Genomic DNA, 24,227 nt, shown 5'->3' on the forward strand with positions numbered 1-24,227 from the left:
GATGCACTGAATTCTGGGCATTGTCCTTTTCAAAATGTAATGATATCAACATGAAATGAAAATTCACCCTATCCTATCTTTTTCTTAAATGCATTTTATAGATCTTATTGTGAACAATATCTTATAATTACCTCATAATGTTTTAACAAAATGTCATAATTGTATCTTCCGATGAAAACAACAGAATTCTCTCTGGTGATGTATACTGTATGCAGGACTTCTCCAATCATTTAGTCCACTTAAATCCCTCCCCTGCAACACTCGCATATATGTCAAAATTCAGAAGAAAATTTGTCTTTAATTTTACATGGCCAAGGACATCAGTCTGCATGCAGTGAAATAAAGGTATAGTATTTGAAAACAGTTATCCTTTGAGACTGTCAGCGAATTAGAAATGACCTAAGAACTGACCTAAGAGGGTAACCAACCTCTTTGTTAATAAGCCAAGGTGACTGACATGATTCTCCTGTTATTTATGTTTCAGGAATTTTATTTTAATATTCCTTTGTCTTGCTGTCCCTGTACTCTCTTCCTGTGGTTTGTTCCTGTTTGTCTTCAGCTGCATCCGAAATTACATTCTTCAGTATGAGACAAAAAAGTATGTCCGACTTCACAGTACTCATATAAGAGTAGGCAAAAAGTACCCAGATGCAGTACTACTTCTGGTGAAGTGTGCATACGATGGACACTTTACTATATCACGAGGCCACGGGAAAAGATTTGTGAATGGCAGTGAAGAAACGCAACTGACACTGGCAGTTCAATGACAACAATCACATTGACAACATGGAGAATGTAGTACCTCCAGATTACATTCATACTGCACATATTCAAATGAGAACATACTTTTTTAGCAGTCATGAAGTATTATTTGTTCAAAATATGTACCTATGCAAGAGAGTAGCTATGCTATTTTGGACGCAGCCAGTGTCTTGTTAGTTTTCATGATGACTAATCACATTCACCTGTTCCTGGTTAGCCTCCTTAGCCAGTGTATTTATACCCTTGTTTCAGGTTAAGTTTACACGACAACGATGCAAAAAAAAACATGAAAAGTTTTTTTCTTTGTATAGATGACAACACTGTCAAATCGATCCTTGTTCATATGGATCTGTGAAAATTAAAAATTATGCATGCCAGGTCAGTAGTTGACAATGTCACTAAGTCTGCGCACATACACAGTCTTTTTACATAGCACTTGTGCCAAATGTGTATGCCTATACACTAAACACGTATTACGCATGTGTATTATAACGAGATATAATTTTCAGGCCCCCAAAACACCGCTATCATGTAAATGACTGGCCAAAACGCATAAAAAGTGTTCAGTTTTTAGTAGAAAATAGTGTAAACAGCCCCTCAGTCCTTGTTTGTCAGTCGTTGTCTTTACTCTTCAGGTGTAAAGCTGTTATGTTTCTTGTTTCCTCGGTTGGATTATTGTCTATGTCTTCATGTTTGGATTATTGCCAGTGGCTTCTTGTTTGGATTATCTTTGTGTTTCTGTGTTCATGGAATAAAAACTGCTTGCTAAAAGAGGCTCACCTCTCCTCTTCCCTGCATACCCGTGACAGTGACATGGTAATCTCAAAATTTGGAAAGTTTGTTTGTTAATACTTTATTATTTGTAGTCCACTTTAGACATTCTACTAAGTATATGTAACTTTGCAAATACATGTCAACTAACTCTCATTAGAGTATTAGTAGACTGTCTGCTTAATATTTGCCCTAACCAAACAGTTTACTAATACTGTAATTAGTAGACAGTTGCAAAGTTACATATAGTTATTAGAAATAAAGTGTAACTCTTTGTTAATTTTTTGTAGGTTTGAAAAGGCTTAGAAGTATGTTGATGCAAAAAACACCTGCAACTTAGCAGATATTTGTATTTCTGTTGACGAGGAATCTTACTAAAGTCTATAGCGCACTCAGATTTGTATTACCAAGTAAAGCAATTAAAGGTTTAGTTCACTCAAAAATGAAAATTCTGTCATCATTTACTCACTCATGTCATAGCAAACCCATAAGACTGTCATCCATCTTCGGAACACAAATAAAGACATTTTTAATATTCCCTCATAATTTTTGTCCATCCACTGAAAGTCCATGCGACCAAGCTTCAAAAAGTTCATAATGGCTTCATAAAAGTAATCCATATGAATCAATGGTTTAACCTGATCATTTTATATGATGAACAGATTTAATTTAGGCTTTTATCCGCATATAAAAACTGATCCGCACACATATTTACAGCAAATAAAATATGGTAAACGGAAGCTCAAGCATTCTTTTTTGATGCATGAGAACCAGTCAGGTGTTTTCTAACATCACACAATCATGTTTAAGTTTCAGCAAGAATCAATGAGCTTTGATTTCGCATATCACAGAATTACGGTTTTGCTTCCGTTGACCATATTTGAGTGCTCTATGTATGTATGTTGATGAGATTATGATGACAGAATATTAAAAATATATTAATTTGTGTTATGAAGACTAAAGGAAGTCTTATAGGTTTGGAAAGACTTGAAGGAGAGTAAATAATTTTCAGTTTTGAAAAACTACAGCATGCCTCTAAGAATATAGCTTTCCATCACAGTAAATATATCTGATCTACAAGAACACAAAAACTAATGAAAAACTACAAGAACACTTGAGCACTAATACTTTTAAAAGAATTTTGTTGAAAAATTATTTTCTGGGTGAAGATAACCCAAAATCACTGGTTTCCAAAGAAGAGCTATCTTTTTATATCATCTAGTGCCAAAGCTATAAAAAAAAAAAAAAAAAAAAATCCCCACAATCACCAGAAACACACTAGGGGCTTGACATTTCCTGTTTTTCCCTTCCAGAAGAGGGCATTCCTGTTTCATACTCTCAGAGGTGTAGTCCAAGTCAAATGCAGTTTCTGCACTTTTCATTCATTATTAAAATACTAGAATTACTTGTCCTTGTTCTTCTACTATGAGAGGAAATTCCCATGGCAGAAAGGAAGCTAAAATTTGTTTCTAAAGTGACTTCATTAATAATTAAGCAAATTTACATAATAAGCTGAAAAATTCAGAACAGGGCTAGAGAGAAGAAATGACAAAGCAATGTTGGGAAATTCTTGGTTCAAAACAAATAAACAAAAATAGTAATAACACACTTGAGCACACCGGGCTGCTGTCTGAAGATGTTCTATATTCACATGATCTGTTGTGACACAAAACACAGCTTTGCAATGCCTCCAATTTTGTCTCAATGTTCAGTACTAAGAATTGTTTTATACTCTGACTCATTTTTAGGCCTTTTCATTAATTAATTAATTCATTTTAACCTAATATATACACCTCTTTACATGAATAGATTAAGTCATATGGCTTTATATACAGTTTTAATTTGCATAAAATATTTAAAATACAGTTTTATCATTTATGCTAATGTATAGCTATATTAAATAGTATTTTAAGCATTAAATGACGTAATAATGTTTGTTATTGTAGCCTATTGTGAATGTTTGATACTGCATTATTTAGAATTAATTGCGAATCGACACTCACAAATTCTGCTACGGCTTGTAGTAGGCTATTAAAATGTATGTATTCAGTTCTTCCTCCAGTAGAAGTTAATAAAGCAACGTAAGCATGTCCTAATTAAATATTCATTATCGAAGCATGTAGTCATAGGACTGTAATTCCGCTACCGGGAAGGCGCGTCTTGGGGGCGGGACTTACCAAAAACTGTGTGGTGTGCCAGTCCATGCGAACGTACCCGGAAAGGACGAATAGGCTATACAACATTAGCACAATTCATAATTTTACTCGAGCACAATCTATAAACAAAGTTCAACGGTCCAAAAAAAAAAAAAAAAAAAAAAAAGAGATAAAAGCGCAATTCAACCAGACGGGTCTTATTTTTTGCTATGTATGTTTTCTATAAATGGAGATCTTCATGCTTACCAGTTACCACAGTAAACGGCACGATTTGATGGGAAGTCTTGACAGAATGTGAAAATAACCAAACACAAATAACCGATCACTAATAGCCTATATTAGCCTACATAAAAGCCAATTCTTCACAATAAATTAAAAGCGAAAAAAATTATGCTATTCAATCCCTAATTGAAAAATCGTTTCTATCGTATGATCATTAGCCTATCAGTTGATAAATCTGACTATATAAAAACACAGACCAGCCTAAATAATCATACACCAGATGTCACCCACATCCCCATATGTATTCAGAATAGATGTTATTCAATCTTATAAAACTAAATGTCACCTTACCTATTCCAGGAGCTGAATAGATGAAGTACAGTGCAGAAGTGGAGAGTGAGAAGAGAAATAAAAGCCCGAGAAATGACCTTCTCCGAAATCTTATATGTGTCGGCATTATATAGAGAGACGCAGATATTCTTCTATATGTAGGCTATATAGGCAGATATGTCCCGTTAATAGACCCAGATGGAGAGTCCTAGCGCAAACACGCTGATTCAGGTCTGATCCCGAAATTTATCCAATCTAGAAGGTTCACTCGTCCTAGCAGAGTCTCATCATCTCCATCCCGTGTATCTGTATGTATTGGTCAGGGACAGCGCGCGCACATACACACTCACTCACTCACACACACACACACACACCCTCCTGCGCGCTGCTAATGAATGGAAGCGCATTGGACTTGCGTTACGCACATATCGGGGCAATAAAAGGGACCGTCGGCAAAGGAGGGAGTGTGTGAAAATTACTATGCATGACTTTACATGATTACGTAACGGAAACGCTGCACTCATGGTCCACTTTCATCAAAGGCTGTAAAACCGACAGGCAGGTACAGTATAAATGCGCGTATTGATCGCCGAGGGCTAATTTAATGCCGTGCGATATAATGGACCTATTAGTGCATTTGGATATTATTTATAGTATGAGTCTAGCCAAAAAAAAAAAAAAAAAAAAAAACCAACATTCACAAGAGCGATCCAACTGTCCTGATGAACATCGACACCGCAAATAGAATAGAACAGAGCTTAAAAAGAACATACAATTAAATGGAATAGAATAAAACAGAACAATGTAGCCTATTAATATCAGTGACTACTGCAAACTGAAGTGTGAAATCCAGTTTATAGTTAGGACACACACACACACACACACACACACACACACACACACACACACACACACACACACACACACACACACACACACACACACACACACACACACACACACACACACACACACACACAGTAAATCACAATCAGGTTGATCGTAAATATAAACACTAATGGCATGAAACCTTTCATACCAAGCGGATGCATCGCAGAAATGCGCATTGTAGACACGCCCCCTTATGAACTATAACTCCCAGCACCCATTGCTGCAGTGTGTGAGGCCCATAGACTGTAAAAAATGAGGCCAGTAGCTCAGTTTTTTTTAAAAATACAATTGTTTTTTCTATACAACGATAACTTATACATTTTGTGGATAGTATAATATATAGACTATGTGAATATAAAACACACGATATATACGTTTTATGCCATTATTAATGCTTGAAAATATACGGAGGGTAAAACTACAAATTAAAACTACATTTCCCAGAACTTCCGGGTATATAATGATGACGATATATTTACTCTGCGAAACATGGATTGTGGCGACATGAGTTTAATTTTGCGATTTTTCCTTACTTCTAATGATTATTTATGTTTATAAGCACGATGAGTGTCAGTAATCGAGCTGCTGTAATCAGTGTGTTATTAATAATATTGACGGCTGATCTCGGGCAGTTTGCTGCGGCAGATGATCAGACAAACAGTGAAGAACCTGCGAATAATAAAGCTGACAGTGATTTACTGGATCAGAAAACTACTCATGGACACGCAGAACAGCTGATCAGGTATTATTGTATCACATATAATCGGTTTGCTCGCTGTTTAACAGCAGAAAGATTGGTTGATTGACACCTGTGATGTAGCGTATCGTGGCAAATATCCAGTAACATATGTTAATCATTACTATGTAAGAACAAAATATGACATAGTACTCTGTTGTTGAACATGAATATAGTAACCAGTATTATGGTGTATATGTCAAAGTACCATAGTATTACAACCTGATACGATCACTATATCACGATACTGCCACAGTATACATCTACCTACTGTCATGGTGTACGAATAAGATAATTTTTCTGTCTGTCTGTTACTTAATGATCTAGTTAATTAGTTATATGTGGTTAGTTAGATAGTTTTGTATGAGCATTTAGAAAATATCTATCTATCTATCTATCTATCTATAGAGCTATCTTTGAATAACATATTTTCATGGTGTAAATTAGATAGATATATCTTCATATTTTAAAGTTTATTAATAATATGTACATTAAATCTGAAAAGTGATTATAAAGTAACATTTTTAATAATATACTATGTAAAATAATAAAAAATATATTCCTCTGATAGGTTAAATTACACAGAAAGCTCCAGCAATGACACTGTTCAAAGCACCACACCTGTGCCCAAGCCCACAACCCCTGAGCAACCTAAAAATGAGCCCATCCTGCCAGTGCAGACGGGGGTCAAAGCCCAGGAAGAGGAGCAGTCCAGCGGGATGACCATTTTCTTCAGCCTGCTGGTCATTGGTGGGTAGCACCAGTTGTTTTAAAAGCAGAAATGATCTCAATGTGAGAATAAATGCATATTTATTTTCTTTTAATAACTTAACTGTATCAGAACAGTATCCAAAGCATATCAGTTCTCCAGGGCGTAGCTGCATTTCCTTATTGTTCATCATTGATGGACAGTGTGTGAGAGACAGTTAAAAGCTTAAGAGAGACACTCATTCCTCCAATTCGAGATGGTCAACTTTTTGAGGTTTTCCTAAGTGGTAAACACAGTGTGGAAGATGATACATATAACACAACATTTTTGGCTAGCTGGAACATGAATGCAGAGATTTGCAGATTTGATAATTTCAGATAATGTTTTCTGACAATTTTTTGATTACTTTTGATTTAACTCGTTTATCGCTTAATACTCACTGCTGTGTGTGTGCACTTGAATGGGTGAAATGCAGTCAAAATCTTATAAATTAATAAATATAAAAAATATATAAAATAATAAATGATTAATAATTTACTACTGTTGTATGAATATGTATGTAATCCATAAAAATTAACTGTAATCTGATTATTTAAAAAGAATTTAAAAACTTAATATAATCTAATTACATGTACTGCATTTCTGTACATGTATTCAGTTACTACCCAGCGCTGGAGATTTGCTTCCGTTCAGACACAGGATCATCAGTGTTTCAGGCATTTATGTTGGCCGATGGGGTCTGGCTTGCAGTTGGCATTCCAGTTTATTCCAAAAGTGTGTGGTGGGTTTGAGGTCTGGGCTTCAGGCAGGGCAGTCAAGTCCACCAGACTCAGTAAAGTGTGTCTATACAAGGGTATTGTCATGCTGGGATAGAAAAGGGTACTACCCAAACTGTTGCATCAAAACTGAAAGCACACAATGCTCAATGTCAAGGCACCTTTATTTATATAGCGCTTTATACAATAAAGATTGTTTCAAAGCAGCTTTACAGTGATAACGGGAAAATAATGATTCAGTAATAAAAACGGAATTCAATTCTGCTGTAAAGCAGCTTTAAAAAGACAATAATGTCATTGTTCAGTTGAAATCAGTTCATTGTTGATTCAGTTCTGTTCAATAACTGTGTAAAGATCATCAAATAAGGAATATTTGATGATGAGCCTTTGAATTCTTAATGTAATGCGTTACACCTTGGGTGTGCATTGTTTTCTAAGAATTCAACAGCCCAGAGTCAGTTATTCCGCTTATACTATGGTTACCACACCTCAAGACACTCAAGAGAATAAGCATATGTGAATTAGCCTACCTGAGTCTGTGCGTCTCTCACAGCAGCAGTGTCTCTACTAATAGCGAAACTATAAGTTTATCTACCTCAAGAACCAGACAGTTATTACCTTGCTGGTGAGAAATATCATGTAGCTTTTAAGTTGCTAAACTATTTTACTGATTCATTCATCAGAAAAGCGCTGAAAAAAAATGTTTCTGTGCGAGTGCGTGTCCTTACTATACAGTACGTGTGTACGTTTGAAAGAGAGAGAGAGAGAGCCGGAGAGAGGGACACAATAAAACATATTTTGTGGAAAAAACCATGACAATAATTTGTCGTTTTCATCCTGTTATTTACTATATGTATTTGCTTGGTCAGTGTCCTTGTTTTTTTTGCAGTTGTAGGCTGTAGGACCTATTAAAATAACTGAAATCATTTGGCAGTGATAAGGAACTGCAATGTGGTCGAGACCTGCCTAGAACTACTTTAGCCGTGCATTTCCCTGAAAATAATCCCACACCTCAGAACGTGTCGTCAACCAATCAGATTCGAGCATTCAGCAGCTCTGTAGTATATGGTTAATTAATCTATAAAGCAGCACTGATGATCAGTTCAGTTCTCATTCAGCATCATCAGTTCAGTTCTCATCCAATAGTATCAGTGCGGTCCCCAACTAAGCAAACCAGAGGTGACAGTGGCAAGGAACCCAAACACCATCAGGTGACAGCATGGAGAAAAAATCTTGGGAGAATCCAGGCTCAGTCGGGAGGCCAACTCTCCTCTGGCCAAACGAGCCAACATGGTGTGGTTTAATTCCTGGTTGCATGGCAGGTAAGATTGGGGATTGATATTATTCAGTCAGTATCAGTATTTCATCCAGTTCCTTCTGCTTGAAGATCAGGGTACATCACACCAGCATATGGAGGGAGGAGGAATTTAAGCTGGCCCTAGGGTCTGAGCAGAGGGCTTGTTTGGTTCTTGTGGTCTTTGCTTAAGGATCTTTGCATGGGATCCATCTCTAGGGCTCGTCTAGTTCACATGGTCTACGCTAACATTCAGGGTTGCGTTGTGGTCGTCTTTAGGTGTAGGTCCACCATCTGCTCTGGATACAGACCAGATCCGGCTGACTACAGTAACCTCGAGATAAGGGTGTCATTATATGGTGAAGTAGTAGGTTTTAGATTTTATGAGTTAAGTATAGTGCTTCTTACTTGTGCAGTTATCAGACCAGGGGCCGGTTGCATAAACAACTAAAAATAGTCTTACAAGTTAGTCATCGTTTTTTTTTTTTTCTTTGAGACTGTTCATAACTTTTTTAATTCAGTTACATAAAACATATCCTAATTTGATACTAAAAAGTAAGATTGACTGCTCCTTGACTAACTGCTAGTGGGTCATACTAGATCTGAAAACTGTCTTAATATAATGGCTATGTTTATGCAACTGGCCCCAGGCCACCCATTTGTCGTTGAGTCAACATTTTTTATTTTTTATTTTTTTCTGATGGGAATATGTCAAAAAAAAAAAAAAATCTTAACAGTTTACTTAAAGGGGTCATGAACTGCATTGGTTTATTGTTTTATAATGTTTCCTGGGGTGCACTTATAATGTTAGTATGATTTTACATCCAAAATTGTCATAATTTATAAATAAAAGGCATTTTTTCTACCCTGATTTTAGTCCTCTGGTTGAACGCTCTGTTTTAAGGGGCATGTCTGCTGTGAGAATTCAGTGTAAACACCTACTGCTGTGATTGGCTGACATCTTTGCATATGAAATAGACAAGTATTACTCTCTCTTTTACTCTCTCTATACTCTTTCTTTATATAATTTAATCACCATTAAATAACAGATTATTTTGATCCTACTAAAATAAACAAGGTTAAATTGAGCGTTTAGTCACTGGTTTGATTTACTGACACAGACAAAGAACATCTGACTGTACATGAATCATTACATATCAGATCAGGCATTCGAATTGACAAAGTTACTTACATGTTGCGTTACTGTCGAGTCCAGGCACTGCACAATATTTTGTAATCCTCAACGCTATGTTTATTGCTTGGTAGCTTGAACTGGTTTAGCACCACATATGTTACTTATGCACGATTCGGTGGGCGGGGCTAAACAGGCAGTGATGAAGTAGGCGTTGATCTTCTTCTGCAGAGACGGTGCTTGCTGCCCTTTGATGTCATAGATCCCCACTTTGTAAATCCTGTCGTTTGCTGGGTCTGATGTCAATTAAATATTTTATTGGACTATGAAGGAAGTTTTCAGCTCTAAAACTTACAGGATATTCTTAAAGTATGATGACCTCTTATGTCAAAAGCTCAAGGAAAACTTAATTTCTCAGTTCATCACCCCTTTAATTTCTTAACAGTGTATTTAAATTTTATCAAATATAAATGCTACTGTTCTAAAGTTTATAAAATAAATGCTGTTCTTTTGAAAAAAAAAAAAAAAAAAAAAAAAAATCCTGAAAAAATATATCACAGTTCTCAGCCACAAAATCTGAAGCAGCACAACTGTTTTCCACATTGATAATAATCAGAAATGTTTATTGAGCAGCAAATCAGCATATTATGATGATTTCTGAAGGAAATGTGACTGAAAACTGGAGTAATGATGCTGAAAATTCAGCTTTTTCCCTTTGCTTGGTCTAAAGCTTTCCTTATATAGGAAATGGGATGGTTGGTGAGTCATCAGACAGTATTTCCTCCTCTGTTGCTAAGGGTTACAACTGGTTTTGTGTATCTGACACCACTGAATCAATGATGTCACAGTGAAACTCCTCATATGTTTTTTTTGTGTCATTTAAAAGCTCACAGGTTTCAAGTTACATGTTGATGTTTTGGGATTGGCCCTCTGCAGTGATGTGTCTCCCTGTGATGTCAAGTGTTAATGTTTGTGTTCACTGTTCAGTGTGCTGTATTTGTGTTTATGTACCGGATAACTCATCATGAGTGTAGTCTTACATACTGTTCAGCTCTGTGTAAGACGAGGTCTCATGTTGGTCTTCAAACCTTGAATTTGTTCATAATATCTTCATAATGTGACACTGGAGGTTTAATCTAGGTTGAAGTGTAATTATAAACCTGCACAACACATTACTATGGTAAAAAGTGACACAGCACACTCAAAATTCATCTTCTTCTGTCTCTTTATATCTGACTAGACATTTTACCTTTTAGACAATGTAGAGATATGATATTGCATATTCATACTTGTTGTGTGTATCATTTATTGCATATTTAAAATTAAACACAAAACATCTATTTGCCAAAAAAAAAAAAAGACAAAAGAACAGACAAAAAGAAAGATGATGAAGGAATAAGTACATACAAAAATGTAAATAATAATTAATAACTTAAAAAAAAAAAACTTTATATCTTTAACCTTTATTAAACATACATAGTTAGACTACCATTCAAAGGTTTGGGGGCAGTACATTTTTTTAATGTTTTTGAAAGAAGTTTCTTCTTCTTACCAAGGCTGCATTTATTTGATCCAAAATACAGTAAAAAACTGCAATATTCTAAAATATTATTGCAATTTAATTGTAATCAATGCTTTCTATGCAAATATATTGTAAAATATAATTTATTCCTGTGATCAAAGCAGTGTCACATGATCCTTCAGAAATCATTATGCTGATTTGAAATTGTAAGATTTTTTATATTAGTGCCTTAATTACTTGTTATAGTAAAACAATGATAAATTAGTTTAATGTTTTAAAAACATTTTTTTTTTCTTGACTTGATGACTGTGGTGCCAATACCACAATATATCACTGTGTAATTGCAGTAACTATAATTGTAGTAACTTTTTTGTTTGGAATGGTTATTTCAGTTTTATTTAATTTTTTTTCTTTTCTCCTCAGGTATTTGTATTATTTTGGTGCATCTGCTGATTAAATTCAAGCTGCACTTTTTGCCTGAGAGTGTGGCTGTGGTCTCGTTGGGTAAGTGTCTTTATGATCTCATTCTCTGCACTTTTACCTCACAGTTCCTCTTTATATGTTTGCTCTTTATATTCAATGTTGGCTAAAGCAATTGATAAAACACAAAACAGAACATGTTCCTGTTGCATGTCGCCAAGCAATCTCTCTTAGAAATCAGATCACTCTGTTTTAAGAACAATCTATTTGCTTATCAATAATGAATAGACTTGAATAAGATACAGCGAGGACAAAAAGGGTGGGGACGCTATTGATCAAAGGTAAACGTGCAACAGTAAAGGTATTAATTATTACCGAGAGAGTAAGCTGTCATCAGGTCAAGAGTAGGTGTGCATTAAAGGTATGAAACGGCTGTCCTGTTCCACAATGTGAGCCTGAATGAACAGTTCCTCTAAGATTACGTAGGGATTGATCAGTTCCTCTTAGCGTGCAAAGCTATTAAAGGGGACCTATTATGCCCTATTTTACAAGATGTAAAATAAGTCTCTGTTGTCCCCAGAGTGTGTATATGAAGTTTTAGCTCAAAATACCCAACAGATAATTTTTTATAGCATGTTAAAATGGCCACTTTTTGTGGTTGACCAAAAGCGCACCATTTCAGTGTGGACCCTTTAAATGCAAATGAGCTGCTGTGCTCGACCTAAGAGGGCAGAGCTTCACGGAGCTGATTCTCCGGTGTCAGGATTCAGTCAGAACGCACTATAATGACAGAAACTGTGAATATATGCTGTATGGAGATAGAATAGGTATAGCTTAGTTTAATTATGGTTATAACTTATATTGTCTTCTTGTTTTTATACAAGCCTGTTGTACCGGACCCCGTCCGAATGATGGACAAAACTTTACAGATGAGTTTTATGATGTTTATTGTACTTCACACAAAATAAGCAGTGTCAGTTTTTTACTCTAGAAAATCATTGTAAGAGCTTAATAAAACAGTGCAAGTGTGCATTAAAATATTATCCATAAACTCTCTTTCCTTTGCATTATCATCAACATACACAGCAAAGTACTCAGAAACACTCTTTACAACTAACAGTAAACAAACATATAAAGACCTTATGCCTTTTCGGGTGGTGCTTAATAAACTGGTACACTTTATTTCTGTAAATCAGCTCAGATGAACTGTAATAAAGTACTCTCACCTTCATTACTGCTGTATCCAGTATCACTCTGGAGACTGTAATTACAGCTTAAGCTGGATCACAAACAATTCATACTTATATATCCTTGAGTAGCACATTTTTAGCACAACCTCTATTTTGTATTGTCCCTTTGTATTGATATTTGTTCACAGAGCAGTTCGGTGTGAAATGATTCGCACAGACATAATTTTTTTTTCGGTAGAATTGAGTGAGAATTTTCTTGGAAAACAAAATCAATCCACCTTGTATTCAGTGGCTCAGATTTCAGGAGTAAATGGAGAGAGCTATGTGGATTAATCCATCCAGCTACAGAACACCTAAAACACTAGGGAGATATTCTCGTCAGTGCCGCAATGGCGGACTGTGTACAACTCGCTGTGAACTCGCTCAGGGTGGTTCTATGTTAAAATGGCAGTGTCTGTCAACATTCGTGGGTGGGGCCTGTGGCTTTTGTGACATCACATTGCCAGGGATCTGGAAATGGCTTGTTCTGAGACACTGCTTATAATTTATGGGGAAAAAGGAGTGGTTGGATTTTTATCATTATAGGGTGGTTGTGTACACACACTGCCAACACACATTTATGTCCAAACACCATGCAAAAGTGAATTTTGCATAATAGGTCCCCTTTAAAGACAGTCGCAGAGTAAACATTTAAAGGGATAGTTCACCCAAAAAGTTCACCCAAAAATCTAAATTCTCTCCTCATTACCCTCATGTTATTCCAAAAGAAGATTTTTTTGGTAACCTAACAGTTTTGACTGCCATAGAACCGTTTGCTGAAATTTGTGGAACGGTGATTTGACAGCTGAACATTTGACATGTTTTTAAACTACAGTATAGTCCATTGTACACATTGAATTTCTGTCAGTCACAACATTGTTTTCATTTCTGACAAAAATTAAATGTGACACCCTGACTAAGATCCATTGTATGGAAAGAAAAAATATCTTTTTTTATGTTCCACAGAAGAAAAATTTGTTTAGGAATGACAAGATAGTAAAAAATAAAAATGATAATAATAAGATAATTTTTGAGTATACATTTTTGGGTAAACTGTGCCTTAGTTGCAAACTACAAAATATTGTTATTTGGTTCAACCTATTCTTTTGTTAAATACTCATATTGCAGGTAATTACTTCTTCAAAAAGTTTGACAGAAGTTGAACTCCTAAATGTACACCATATATTTGGATTTCTTTTTCAGGGATTCTGATGGGAGCATTTATCAAGATCATTGAGTCTCAGCAGTTGGCCAACTGGAAGGTATGAAGCTCTCACCATCACTATAAACCACAGATGAACCATTTGATTTTATTTTGCCTTGTTTGTAACTGGTATTAACAACAGTCTTTGGTAATTCAATAACACGTTGTCAGCCAGGTCCTTTGACCAACTGGGAATTTAGTTAAGCGGACACTCTTTCATTACTTGATTTTATACAGTACTTATCTGACTGAGATTTTTGCATGTGGATGTCAGAATTGTTGTTGTAAAGTGTTGCTCATGTACACTAATACTATTCAAAACTTGAGGACAGTCATGTTTTTTTATTTTTTGCTATAAATTGATACTTTAGGATGCAATAAATTGATTAAAATGAACAGTAAAGGCTTTTACTTTGATACAGAAAATTCTGTTTCAAATAAATAATGCTATTTAGATTTTTGATTCATCAAAAATGTCTGGAAAAAAACAAATTACTTCTTCAAAAAGTTTGACAGAAGTTGAACTCCTAAATGTACACCATATATTTGGATTTCTTTTTCAGGGATTTTGATGGGAGCATTTATCAAGATCATAAATAATGTTATTTAGATTTTTGATTCATCAAAAATATTAAAGTGTATTTTTCGCACAGCAGACTAAGGCGAGCATTTGTGGTTAAAAAGTATGTATTTTCTTTTTCTTTTTTTCTGAAAATGACTTTGGCTGGGGTCGTGTGGAGCCCTTTGAAGCTGCCTAAATATGCATTTTGGAGCATCGAAAATGGTCAATATTCACCTGCATTAGATGGAGAAAAATCCTGGAATGTTTTCCTCCAAAGCCTAAAGTCATGTACATATTGGATGGCGAGTTATTAATCAGAAAATTTTTGGCTATTCCTTTAATCACAATACCTGTTTTCATCATTGATAATCAGAAATGTTTCTTGAGTAGCAAATTAGTATATTAGAATGCTTTCTGAAAGATCATGTGACTCTAAAGACTGATGATGAAAATTTTTGATCACAGAAACAAATTACATTTTACAATATATTTAAAAAAAAAATAATTGTCTTTTAGAGCTGCAGCTGAAACAAACTATTGAAACCATAGTTTTGGTGTAATGATTGTGTTCTAAACGAGTAGGTGGTGCATTGACTATGTCCAAGATATGTCATGATGCACTTAAACTTACAGTACAAATGCGATGTGACCATACTGAATATGTCTGTGATTGTTGATCACAGGTAATCATACAAACACACACATTAAAGTACAAAAGACTAGGATCAAACATTTCCCTTTAAATAGCAAACTTATGCACTCAAATATGAAACAGCAAATAACTAAGTTTGTTGGGAGTGGTGAAAAAAGAGACATTACAGGTCTACATACACTAAGGAGTGGCCAATGAGCTATTACCTTTGTGTCCTTGCCTTGATCTAGACAACTAACCTCAGGTTGCTGCATGTGGACTGTCTCTGTAATCTGAATATGAACATGTTATTTTTATTGAAATATATACAGTATGGGTTCCTACGCAGTTTGGAAAAGTCTGGAAAAGTATGGAATTTGATTGTAGTATTTTCCAGGTCTAGAAAAGTATGGAAAAAGGAAAATATTTCCCCTTTCAGTTTTCTGAAATATAGAATTAAGAATTTCTAAAAATAAATCTATCAAACAAGCAAGTCTATGTGCTGGTTATAAATAGGGCTGCAAAAAACGATTATTTTGATGCGATTAATCTAATGATTATTAGAACGGTTCATTGACTAAGCAACGATTATTTCACTGATTAATCGGTATGTTTGATCTATTATTACATTACAGTTGCGTTACAGTGCCCCACTGGTCAAACTGCGTTATTGCGGGCCCTCAAAATAAGTCGTATGAGTTCAAACGACTATTTCACAACAAAAATATTTGTCCACAATTTTTTATTGTCCATGTTGTCGATAATGTCGACTATTCGTTTTAGCCCAAGTTATAAAGCGTTTTAGGTTTCTTCTCATCATGTAAGCACGTTATCACTTTGAGAAAACCAATGGGAAAATTCTTGAGGAAATATTTCCAGATGATTGTACTATATACCAGATATAATCCTGTATAATGAACCGTTTGTTAAATAGGGTCTGAGAAATCTACAGAGAGGTTTGGTAATTTGAGTCTGGAAAAGTATGGGATTTTGAAATTGAAAATGTGTAGGAACACATCAATAGAAAATAAATATTTGCCTTGTAATGTCAGCTGAAGTGCAGTGATGTGCATTTTATCTTGGTAAAGCATAACTCAAATATAAAAATGTCTTGACATGTTATAAAATATATATTTATTTTTATTTCTAATTTTAATATTTTTATTTATAATGCTAGCTAAAGTATCCAGCACATTGTAAAGGTTTTGAGAGCAGAGGAAATCATTCCATGCACCATACGTCTCTCCACTCTCCTGCTCTTCTGTCTTTTCCTTCCTCTTCTTATATTTTCACTCTCTTTCTGTCTCCTGTTTCATTCTCTCAGGCTTCACAAAGTCTTTGTCTCTCTCTCTCTAGTTCCCATTTGCTTCTCATGCCTGCCTCTCTTTTCTCTTCCTCTCTCCACCTTTTCATCTCTGGCTTTAATTAACATTTTTGTCTGGGATGTGAGGTGATGCCAGGCTCTGTGAGTACAGAGCTTCCTTTTGTTTCAGGAAGTCTAAAGGTCAAGAGGGCCCCACAGTTCTCGCTGTGTTTTGGTAACCAGAGACCCTCTCGATGAACAGCTCAACTGGAGCGTGTCTCCACATCATTCATTCTAAACTATGCTTCAACTCTTTTCTGCTTCTGTAGACCACTGATTAGGCATAATTGTGTATCTAGAAAGCACATAATGTACAAAACATATTTCCAAAATTGACTAGTCATTCATGTAACCATCTAGTAGATTTAGAAAATATGTAATTTTGCAAGACCAATCTTCAGGACCTTTGTATATTTAGGCAGTTTTTTTTTGGTTCATCTGACCACAGTCAGGCACTTTTCTTAGGGCACCTTCACACAGTTGTGCTTTATAGAGTTGTGCTTTACTCCCTTCTCTGGGTGGGTTTTATCATACTAACTTATCATTTTCAAAATTGATAATAATCAGAAATGCTTCTTGAGCTGTGTTGGCTTTGCATGATCACAGGCAATAGAAAATAGTAATTTAAAATGTAATATTTCACAATATTACTGTTTCAACTTTGTTTTTTGTTTTTTTCAAAATAAATGCAACCATGGTGAGCAGAAGAGACTAGTTCCAAAACATTTAAAAATTGTAGCGACCCTAAACTTTTAGTGTATACGGTAGTGTATCTAAAATGAGGGAAATTATTTAAAAATCCCAAACAATTTCTTTGCTGTTTGTGCAATTGTGTTGACTTGTTTTAGTGACATAGACACGACACATTATTTTTAATGTTCACAGCTGTGAAATTGAATTTATAGTTATAGTTTTTGCATCGTAGTAATATTTCATATTATTATTATTTCAAGATATTAATGTTAATGTTTATTTATATAAATATTACATTTATATATGAAGAAGTGTTTTCACAATACCAATATTTCAGTAGTCTGTACCAATACCAAAATTTCATAGTTCACACTACACACTACACAGTACCATTGCAAAAACATTTGAACTGTGTTGAAGGGGACCTATTATGCAAAATTCAAAAGTTTGGTCATAAATGTGTGTTGGCAATATGTGTACACAACCACCCTATAATGATAAAAATCCAACCACTCCTCAGAACAAGCCGTTTCCAGATCCCTGGCAGTGTGACGTCACATTAGCCACAGGCCCCACCCACAAATGTTGACAGACATTGCTGTTTTAACATAGAACCACCCTGAGTGAGTTCACAGCAAGTTGTACACAGTCCGCCATTGCTGCACTGATGAGAATGTCTCCCTAGTGTTTTAGGTGTTCTGTAGCTGGATGGATTAATCCACTCTCTCCATTTACTCCTGAAATCTGAGCTGTTGAATACGAGGTGTATTCATTTTTTTTTTTTTTTTTTTCAAGAAAATGCTCCCTCAATTCTACCAAAATTCGTTTATGTCTGTGTGAATCATTTCACACCGGACTGCTTTGTGAACGAATATCAATACAAAGGGACAATACAAAACAGAGGTTGTGCTAAAAATGTGCTACTCAAGGATATATAAGTACAAACTGTTCGTGATCCAGCTTAAGCTGTAATTACAGTCTCCAGAGCGATACTGGATATGGCAGTAATGAAGGTGAGAGCACTTTATTACAGTTCATTGGAGTTGAACCAGTTTATTAAGCAACACCCGAATAGGCATAAAGTCTTTATATATTTGTTTACTGTTAGTTGTAATGAGTGTTTCTGTGTACTTCGCTGTGCATGTTGATGATAATACAAGGGAAAGAGAGAGAGTTTATGGATAATATTTTGATGCACACTTGCAATGTGTTTTATTAAAGGTGCCCAAGAACGTTCTTTCACAAGATGTAATATAAGTCTAAGGTGTCTACTGAATGTGTCTGTGAAGTTTCAGCTCAAAATAGCCCATAGATTTTTTTTTAATTATTTTTTTTTAACTGCCTATTTTGGGGCACCATTAACAATGCACTGATTTACACTCGGCACCGCCCCTTTAAGACGCTTGCTTCCTGCCACACGAGCTGTCGACTATATTACAGCGCATTTACAAAGTTCACACAGTATATTTGGCAACACTAATATGAAGTATTCAGTTGAGGACAGCTGGTTTTATGGGTAGTGAGTGATAATGTAATGACATTTTAATAAAGAGAAAATCAAATGAAATGGTATATTTGTGTTAAGAACATACTAATGATCATCTCTGACTCGTTTCAAAGTAGAACTGTTGGTATACTACAAAACAAAGACAGGAAAAGTTGTGTGACATGTATTGTCTCCTTTCTCAAGAATCAGTGAGCTGACTATTAGTTTAAAGATGAGATGAGCCAAAAGAAAATTTTGTAATGAATTGGATCGATTGATTGATTGAAGCTAGCCTCAAAATAGCATGCTGGTTCTTGCCAGCAACTTGTCCTCCTGAAGCTATGACCTGCTGTTCTCTTGTCACTGCTACAGATGGACACAAAGCACCTTTAACCGTCTGCCCATATGCTCCAAGTTCATAACTAAAGGCTTTGCACCCAATGCACTTTGTGTCTTGCCACAATGTTCCTGAGCCCCATTTCTAATTAAAAAAGTGCTGAAATGTATGCATTTTCTGCCTTGTGAGGTACATGTTTGGTGCCACAGGGATCGCCTGAAATCAGCCTTCAGCAAGACCTAGTTGGCTGCATCATTGTCTGCTGTCTACATAGGCAGAATCTTCCTAAGGCAACATCCTAATGGAAATGGAACCTAAGTGGCTAATTTGAAGTGCTTTTTTTATGTTCTTTTAATATCACTACTATGATTCCACCAAAAACTTATTCTCACCAAGAGTGAATATTTGCTGCAAATATGTAATAAATATTTGTCTCAAGTAAGACTGAATCGAAACTGTATCCAATGACGGAACAAAGATTGTTGAGTACATCTTTTTCCCCTACTTAAGTCATGTTTTACATCTGGATTGGATTCAGAGCAATGATCAAAACACAGATCGAGTAGATCACATCCATCAACACTCCCAAAGGTTGCACAGTCCTGTACCTCATCCTGGGTTGACATTTCGTTTGGTTACATTAGGCAGTTTTGATTTATATGCTGCGTGATGTTTGATGATCGCATTAGCTTAAGCAATGCTTCTATCGCTTGTTTCTGCTGCTGCTTTGCTTGTTTTTGGATCCGGAGATTCCATCCTCTTTCAGAATATGTGTAATATCGCCCCCTTCCGCATAACAGTGAAAACATGGATTGCCGGAAAATTCCGTCAATGGTGGGGAAGTGTTGTCATTAATGACATAAAACACTGTAAATGGCAGAGAAAGAGTTAAAGGCATAGTTCACCCAAAAATAAAAGTTCTGTAATTTACTCTCCCTCATGTCGTTCCAAAACCCAGAAGGCTTTTGTTTATCTTCAAAATACAAATAAATATATTTTTAATGAAACTTGAGAGATTTCTGTCCATCCATTGAAAGTTCATTTCACCAAAATGTTGATGTTTCAAAAAGTTCATTATAAAAATAATCCATACAACGCCATATGTGCATTGTTCAGAGTTATGAATTAAACCTGTTCTGTTCATCATATAAAGCGATTCTGTCTCTTCAGAAGTCTTAAAATTGGACTTCATATGGATTTTGAACTTCTTATGGATTCTTATGAAATTCATATCTATAGGACAAATTTATTGCTCAGTGGTTGCTTTTCTTAACCTCAGCAGACTTAGTTGTGATTCTCATATATCCTTCATTTTAGTATCAATAGAGTTTCAGATGTTTCTCCTAAAATTCCTTAGGAGAAATAAGAGTAGACTGAAATGAGACATGACAAATATCTGAGAGAAAAAGAGTCAAAACTGAGAAAGTGGTTTAAGAAACGTAGAACATATCTTTATTGTCTTTCTGCAGTCTATTTCAAGACTTCATTATAGGAATATTTTATTGCTCAGAGGTTGCTCTTTCTAAGCTCATGAGACTTCTCACATATTGTGATTGTCACATATCTCTCATTTCAGGATCAACACTGTCTCATATTTTTCTCCTAAAATGCCTGAAGAGAAATAAAAGTAGACACAACTGAGACATGACAAAGTTCTGAGAGAGAGGAGTCCAAATTGAGAAACAAGAAATCTCTTCATTGTAAAAATATTTTCAGAAGTTGCTTCCCCCCCCCCCCCCCTACCTTTAGTGGACAGGACAGTTGGATGAGAAACAGGAAACAATTGGAGAGGTGAGAAGAGAACAGGAACAGGAAAGTACCTTTAGTTGGGATTCAAACTCGTACTGTCTGAGGAGCTGCTGTGTCTCGGTGTTGATGTGCTGTCCATAAGGCTATGGTTCTGACAGAGCTTTCTCTAATCTCAGGATACTAAAAGCTGATTATTCTCTTATATGTCTCATTTAGGTATCAGCTTTGTCTTTTGGTGCCAGCAGCATAAACTTAGCATAGTTGCATATTAACTTAAGAACTAGTTTGACTAAGTAGCAGTTAACCAAAGGGCAGTCAGTCTTACTTTCCTGATTCAAATTAAACAGATATACCTTTTCATGCAACTGACTTTAAAAAGTTATTACCAGGATTGAAAAAAAAAGAGAAAAAAGATGACTAACTTTTAAGACTAACTCTTTAAGTTTTTGCAACCAGCCCCAGATGTATTCAATTTTATTTTAATAATATTTTTTACCAATATTGTAAATATTGAATCTATTATTTAAAAATAGCATTATACATTTCAGAATATGAATATGAAGGGATACTCTTTTTAACAAGTTTAATAGTGTACCAGTGCCTCATGGTTTTTGCATAACCTTTTTTTTTCTTCTTCATTTAACATTGTAAAGTTTGTCTTGTACAACCCATTTTGCAAGCATGTAAATATAGGCCATGTTTTTCTCTAAGTAATTGTGCAAAAAAACTTCAAATATGAGAATGCATATATTGTGCTTGATTTAAATGGTGTGCATTAATGAGATAGAAGCCTCCCAAAGGGGAGAAAAAAACAAAACAAAAAACTTTAACATCTTAAATGTTTCTGCTAGACATAAATGAGGTTTAAATTAAAATCAAATGGGGACTTTTGCTTGAGTCTCCTGCATCTCACACTTGTCTCCTGAGACAAAATCCCAACACTCTCAGAAAGGTCTCCTTTAAAGTTTTAGAAGAGATCTCAACAACATCACACACTGTGCTCAGACTTTTCTCCTCAGCTAGAGACTTTGGATCACTCACATTTGTCTTCTCTGAAGTTTCAGAAAAGATCTCAGCAACATCACACAGTGTTCTAAGATTTTTCTGTTAAACTAAAGACTCCAATGGTCTAACACTTGTCTTCGACTGCTCAGATTTTTCTCCTTGGCTAAAGACACTGGACGTCTCACATTTGTCACCTCTTAAAGTTTAGATGAGATCTCAACAACTTTACAAAATGTGCACCAATAAAGTAAAAAAACAAAACAAAACATAATTTCAGCCTATATTAAGAGTGAAAATATGCATAAATAAGGTTAACCTTACTCTTAATTGTAGATACAATAAGAAAGTAGTACAGTTTATGTGCATAGGGAAAATCATTTGTTGTTCGAAATAGTAATGTACCAGATGACGTTATCAGGAAAATTGCTACAGGAACACATTAAATGGCTTATGACCTAATCCTTGACTAATTTGATTATTAAAGGTGCCATTGAACGTTTTTTTTTTTTTTTTTTTTTTTTTTTTTTAATATACAAGATGTGATATAAGTCTAAGGTGTCCCCTGAATGTGTCTGTGAAGTTTCAGCTCAAAATACCCCATAGATTTTTTTTAATAAATTTTTTTAACTGACTATTTTGGGGCATCATTATATATGAGCCGATTCATGCTGCAGCCCCTTTAAATCTCATGCTCCCCCGCCCACGGAGCTCGCGCTTGACTTTAACAGCATAAACAAAGTTCGCACAGCTAATATAACCCTCACAATGGATCTTTACAAAGTGTTTGTCATGCATGCTGCATGCATACATCTGATTATGTGAGTATTGTATTTATTTGGATGTTTACATTTGATTCTGAATGAGTTTGAGGCTATGTTCCATGGCTAACAGCTAATGCTACACTGTTGGAGAGATTTATAAAGAATGAAGTTGTGTTTATGAACTATACAGACTGCAAGTGTTTAATAATGAAAATAACGACGGCTCTTGTCTCCATGAATACAGTAAGAAACGATGGTAACTTTAACCACATTTAACAGTACATTAGCAACATGCTAACGAAACATTTAAAAACACAGTTTACAAATATCACTAAAAATATCATGTTATCATGGATCATGTCAGTTATTATTGCTCCATCTGCCATTTTTCGCTATTGTTTCTTGCTTGCTTACCTAGTCTGATGATTCAGCTGTACACATCCAGACATTAATACTGGCTGCCCTTGTCTAATGCATTGATCATGGGCTGGCATATGCAAATATTAATGATCCCGACTGTTTACGTAACAACGTTAACGCTAAATCGCCATCACGTGCTTTCAAATGGAGCGGCATTTAATAGACAGAGCTTTAGTTCACTGACAAACCACGCAATATCACGTTCAATATCGATATGAATCGCCATCGATATTGAACGCGATATTGCGTGACTTGTCAGTGAACTACGGCTCTGTCTATTAAATGCCGCTCCATTTGAAAGCAGGTGATGACGATTTAGCGGCAATCAGAGAACCGGCTTTACTGACGAAATGCGCGTGACAAAAGCATTCGATATATCGCCCAGCCCTAAGTTGGTGTTATGTTGAGATTTGCCTGTTCTTCGCAGGTCTTTTAAACAAATGAGATTTATATAAGAAGGAGGAAACAATGGAGTTTGAGGCTCACTGTATGTCATTTCCATGTATTGAACTCTTGTTATTTAACTATGCCAAGATAAATTCAATTTTTAATTCTAGGGCACCTTTAATACATAGTATATGATAAAAATGTTTGAGTTCACTTTGAGACATTTGGCTTGGTATACACATTGCAAAGTTGTTGAGATCACTTTTAAAATTTAGAGGAGGCAAATGTGAGAACGCCAAAGTTTTTAGCTAAGGAGAAAAGTATGAGCACAGTGTGTGATGTTATTGAGATCTCTTTTGAAAATTTAGAAAAGACAAGTGTGAGAGATTCAGTCTCTAGCTGAGGAGAAAAGTGTAAGAGATCCACTCTTGCTGAGGAGAAAAGTCTGAGGACAATGTGTGATGTTGTTGAGATCTCTTCTAAATTTTAGAGGAGACAAATGTGGGAGCTTCTGAATCTTTAGGAGAAAAGTCTGAGCAAAGTATGTGATGTTATAGAGATCTCTTTTAAACTTTAGAGGAGACGAGTGAGAGAACCAGAGTCACTAGCTAAGGAGAAAAATCTGAGCACATATTATTGAGATCTCTTCTAAACTTTTAAGGGAACAAATGTGAGCGAT

At 35.4% G+C, this 24,227-nt stretch overlaps 2 protein-coding genes across 3 annotated transcripts in view; one reads left to right on the forward strand and one right to left on the reverse strand.

Moving 5' to 3' along the window:
- b4galt5 (UDP-Gal:betaGlcNAc beta 1,4- galactosyltransferase, polypeptide 5) overlaps positions 1 to 4,650 on the reverse strand; it is a 41,764-nt gene extending 37,114 nt beyond the window's left edge. The window contains exon 1 of the mRNA XM_067370451.1: positions 4,263 to 4,650. Coding sequence (XP_067226552.1) covers positions 4,263 to 4,368 — 106 coding nt within the window. The 5' untranslated portion in view covers positions 4,369 to 4,650. The remainder of the gene's footprint in view (positions 1 to 4,262) is intronic.
- A 906-nt stretch (positions 4,651 to 5,556) lies between these two features.
- Positions 5,557 to 24,227, forward strand: part of slc9a8 (solute carrier family 9 member 8) — a 50,422-nt gene continuing 31,751 nt past the window's right edge. Inside the window, exons 1-4 of one of the 2 annotated variants that reach the window (XM_067370976.1) lie at positions 5,557 to 5,874; positions 6,440 to 6,618; positions 11,725 to 11,805; positions 14,154 to 14,212. In XM_067370976.1, coding sequence (XP_067227077.1) covers positions 5,681 to 5,874; positions 6,440 to 6,618; positions 11,725 to 11,805; positions 14,154 to 14,212 — 513 coding nt within the window. In that variant the 5' untranslated portion in view covers positions 5,557 to 5,680. The remainder of the gene's footprint in view (positions 5,875 to 6,439; positions 6,619 to 11,724; positions 11,806 to 14,153; positions 14,213 to 24,227) is intronic. The other variant, XM_067370975.1, reaches the window with a different exon arrangement.

This window comes from Chanodichthys erythropterus, chromosome 20, assembly GCF_024489055.1.
Source record: "Chanodichthys erythropterus isolate Z2021 chromosome 20, ASM2448905v1, whole genome shotgun sequence".
Taxonomy (NCBI): Eukaryota; Metazoa; Chordata; class Actinopteri; order Cypriniformes; family Xenocyprididae; genus Chanodichthys; species Chanodichthys erythropterus.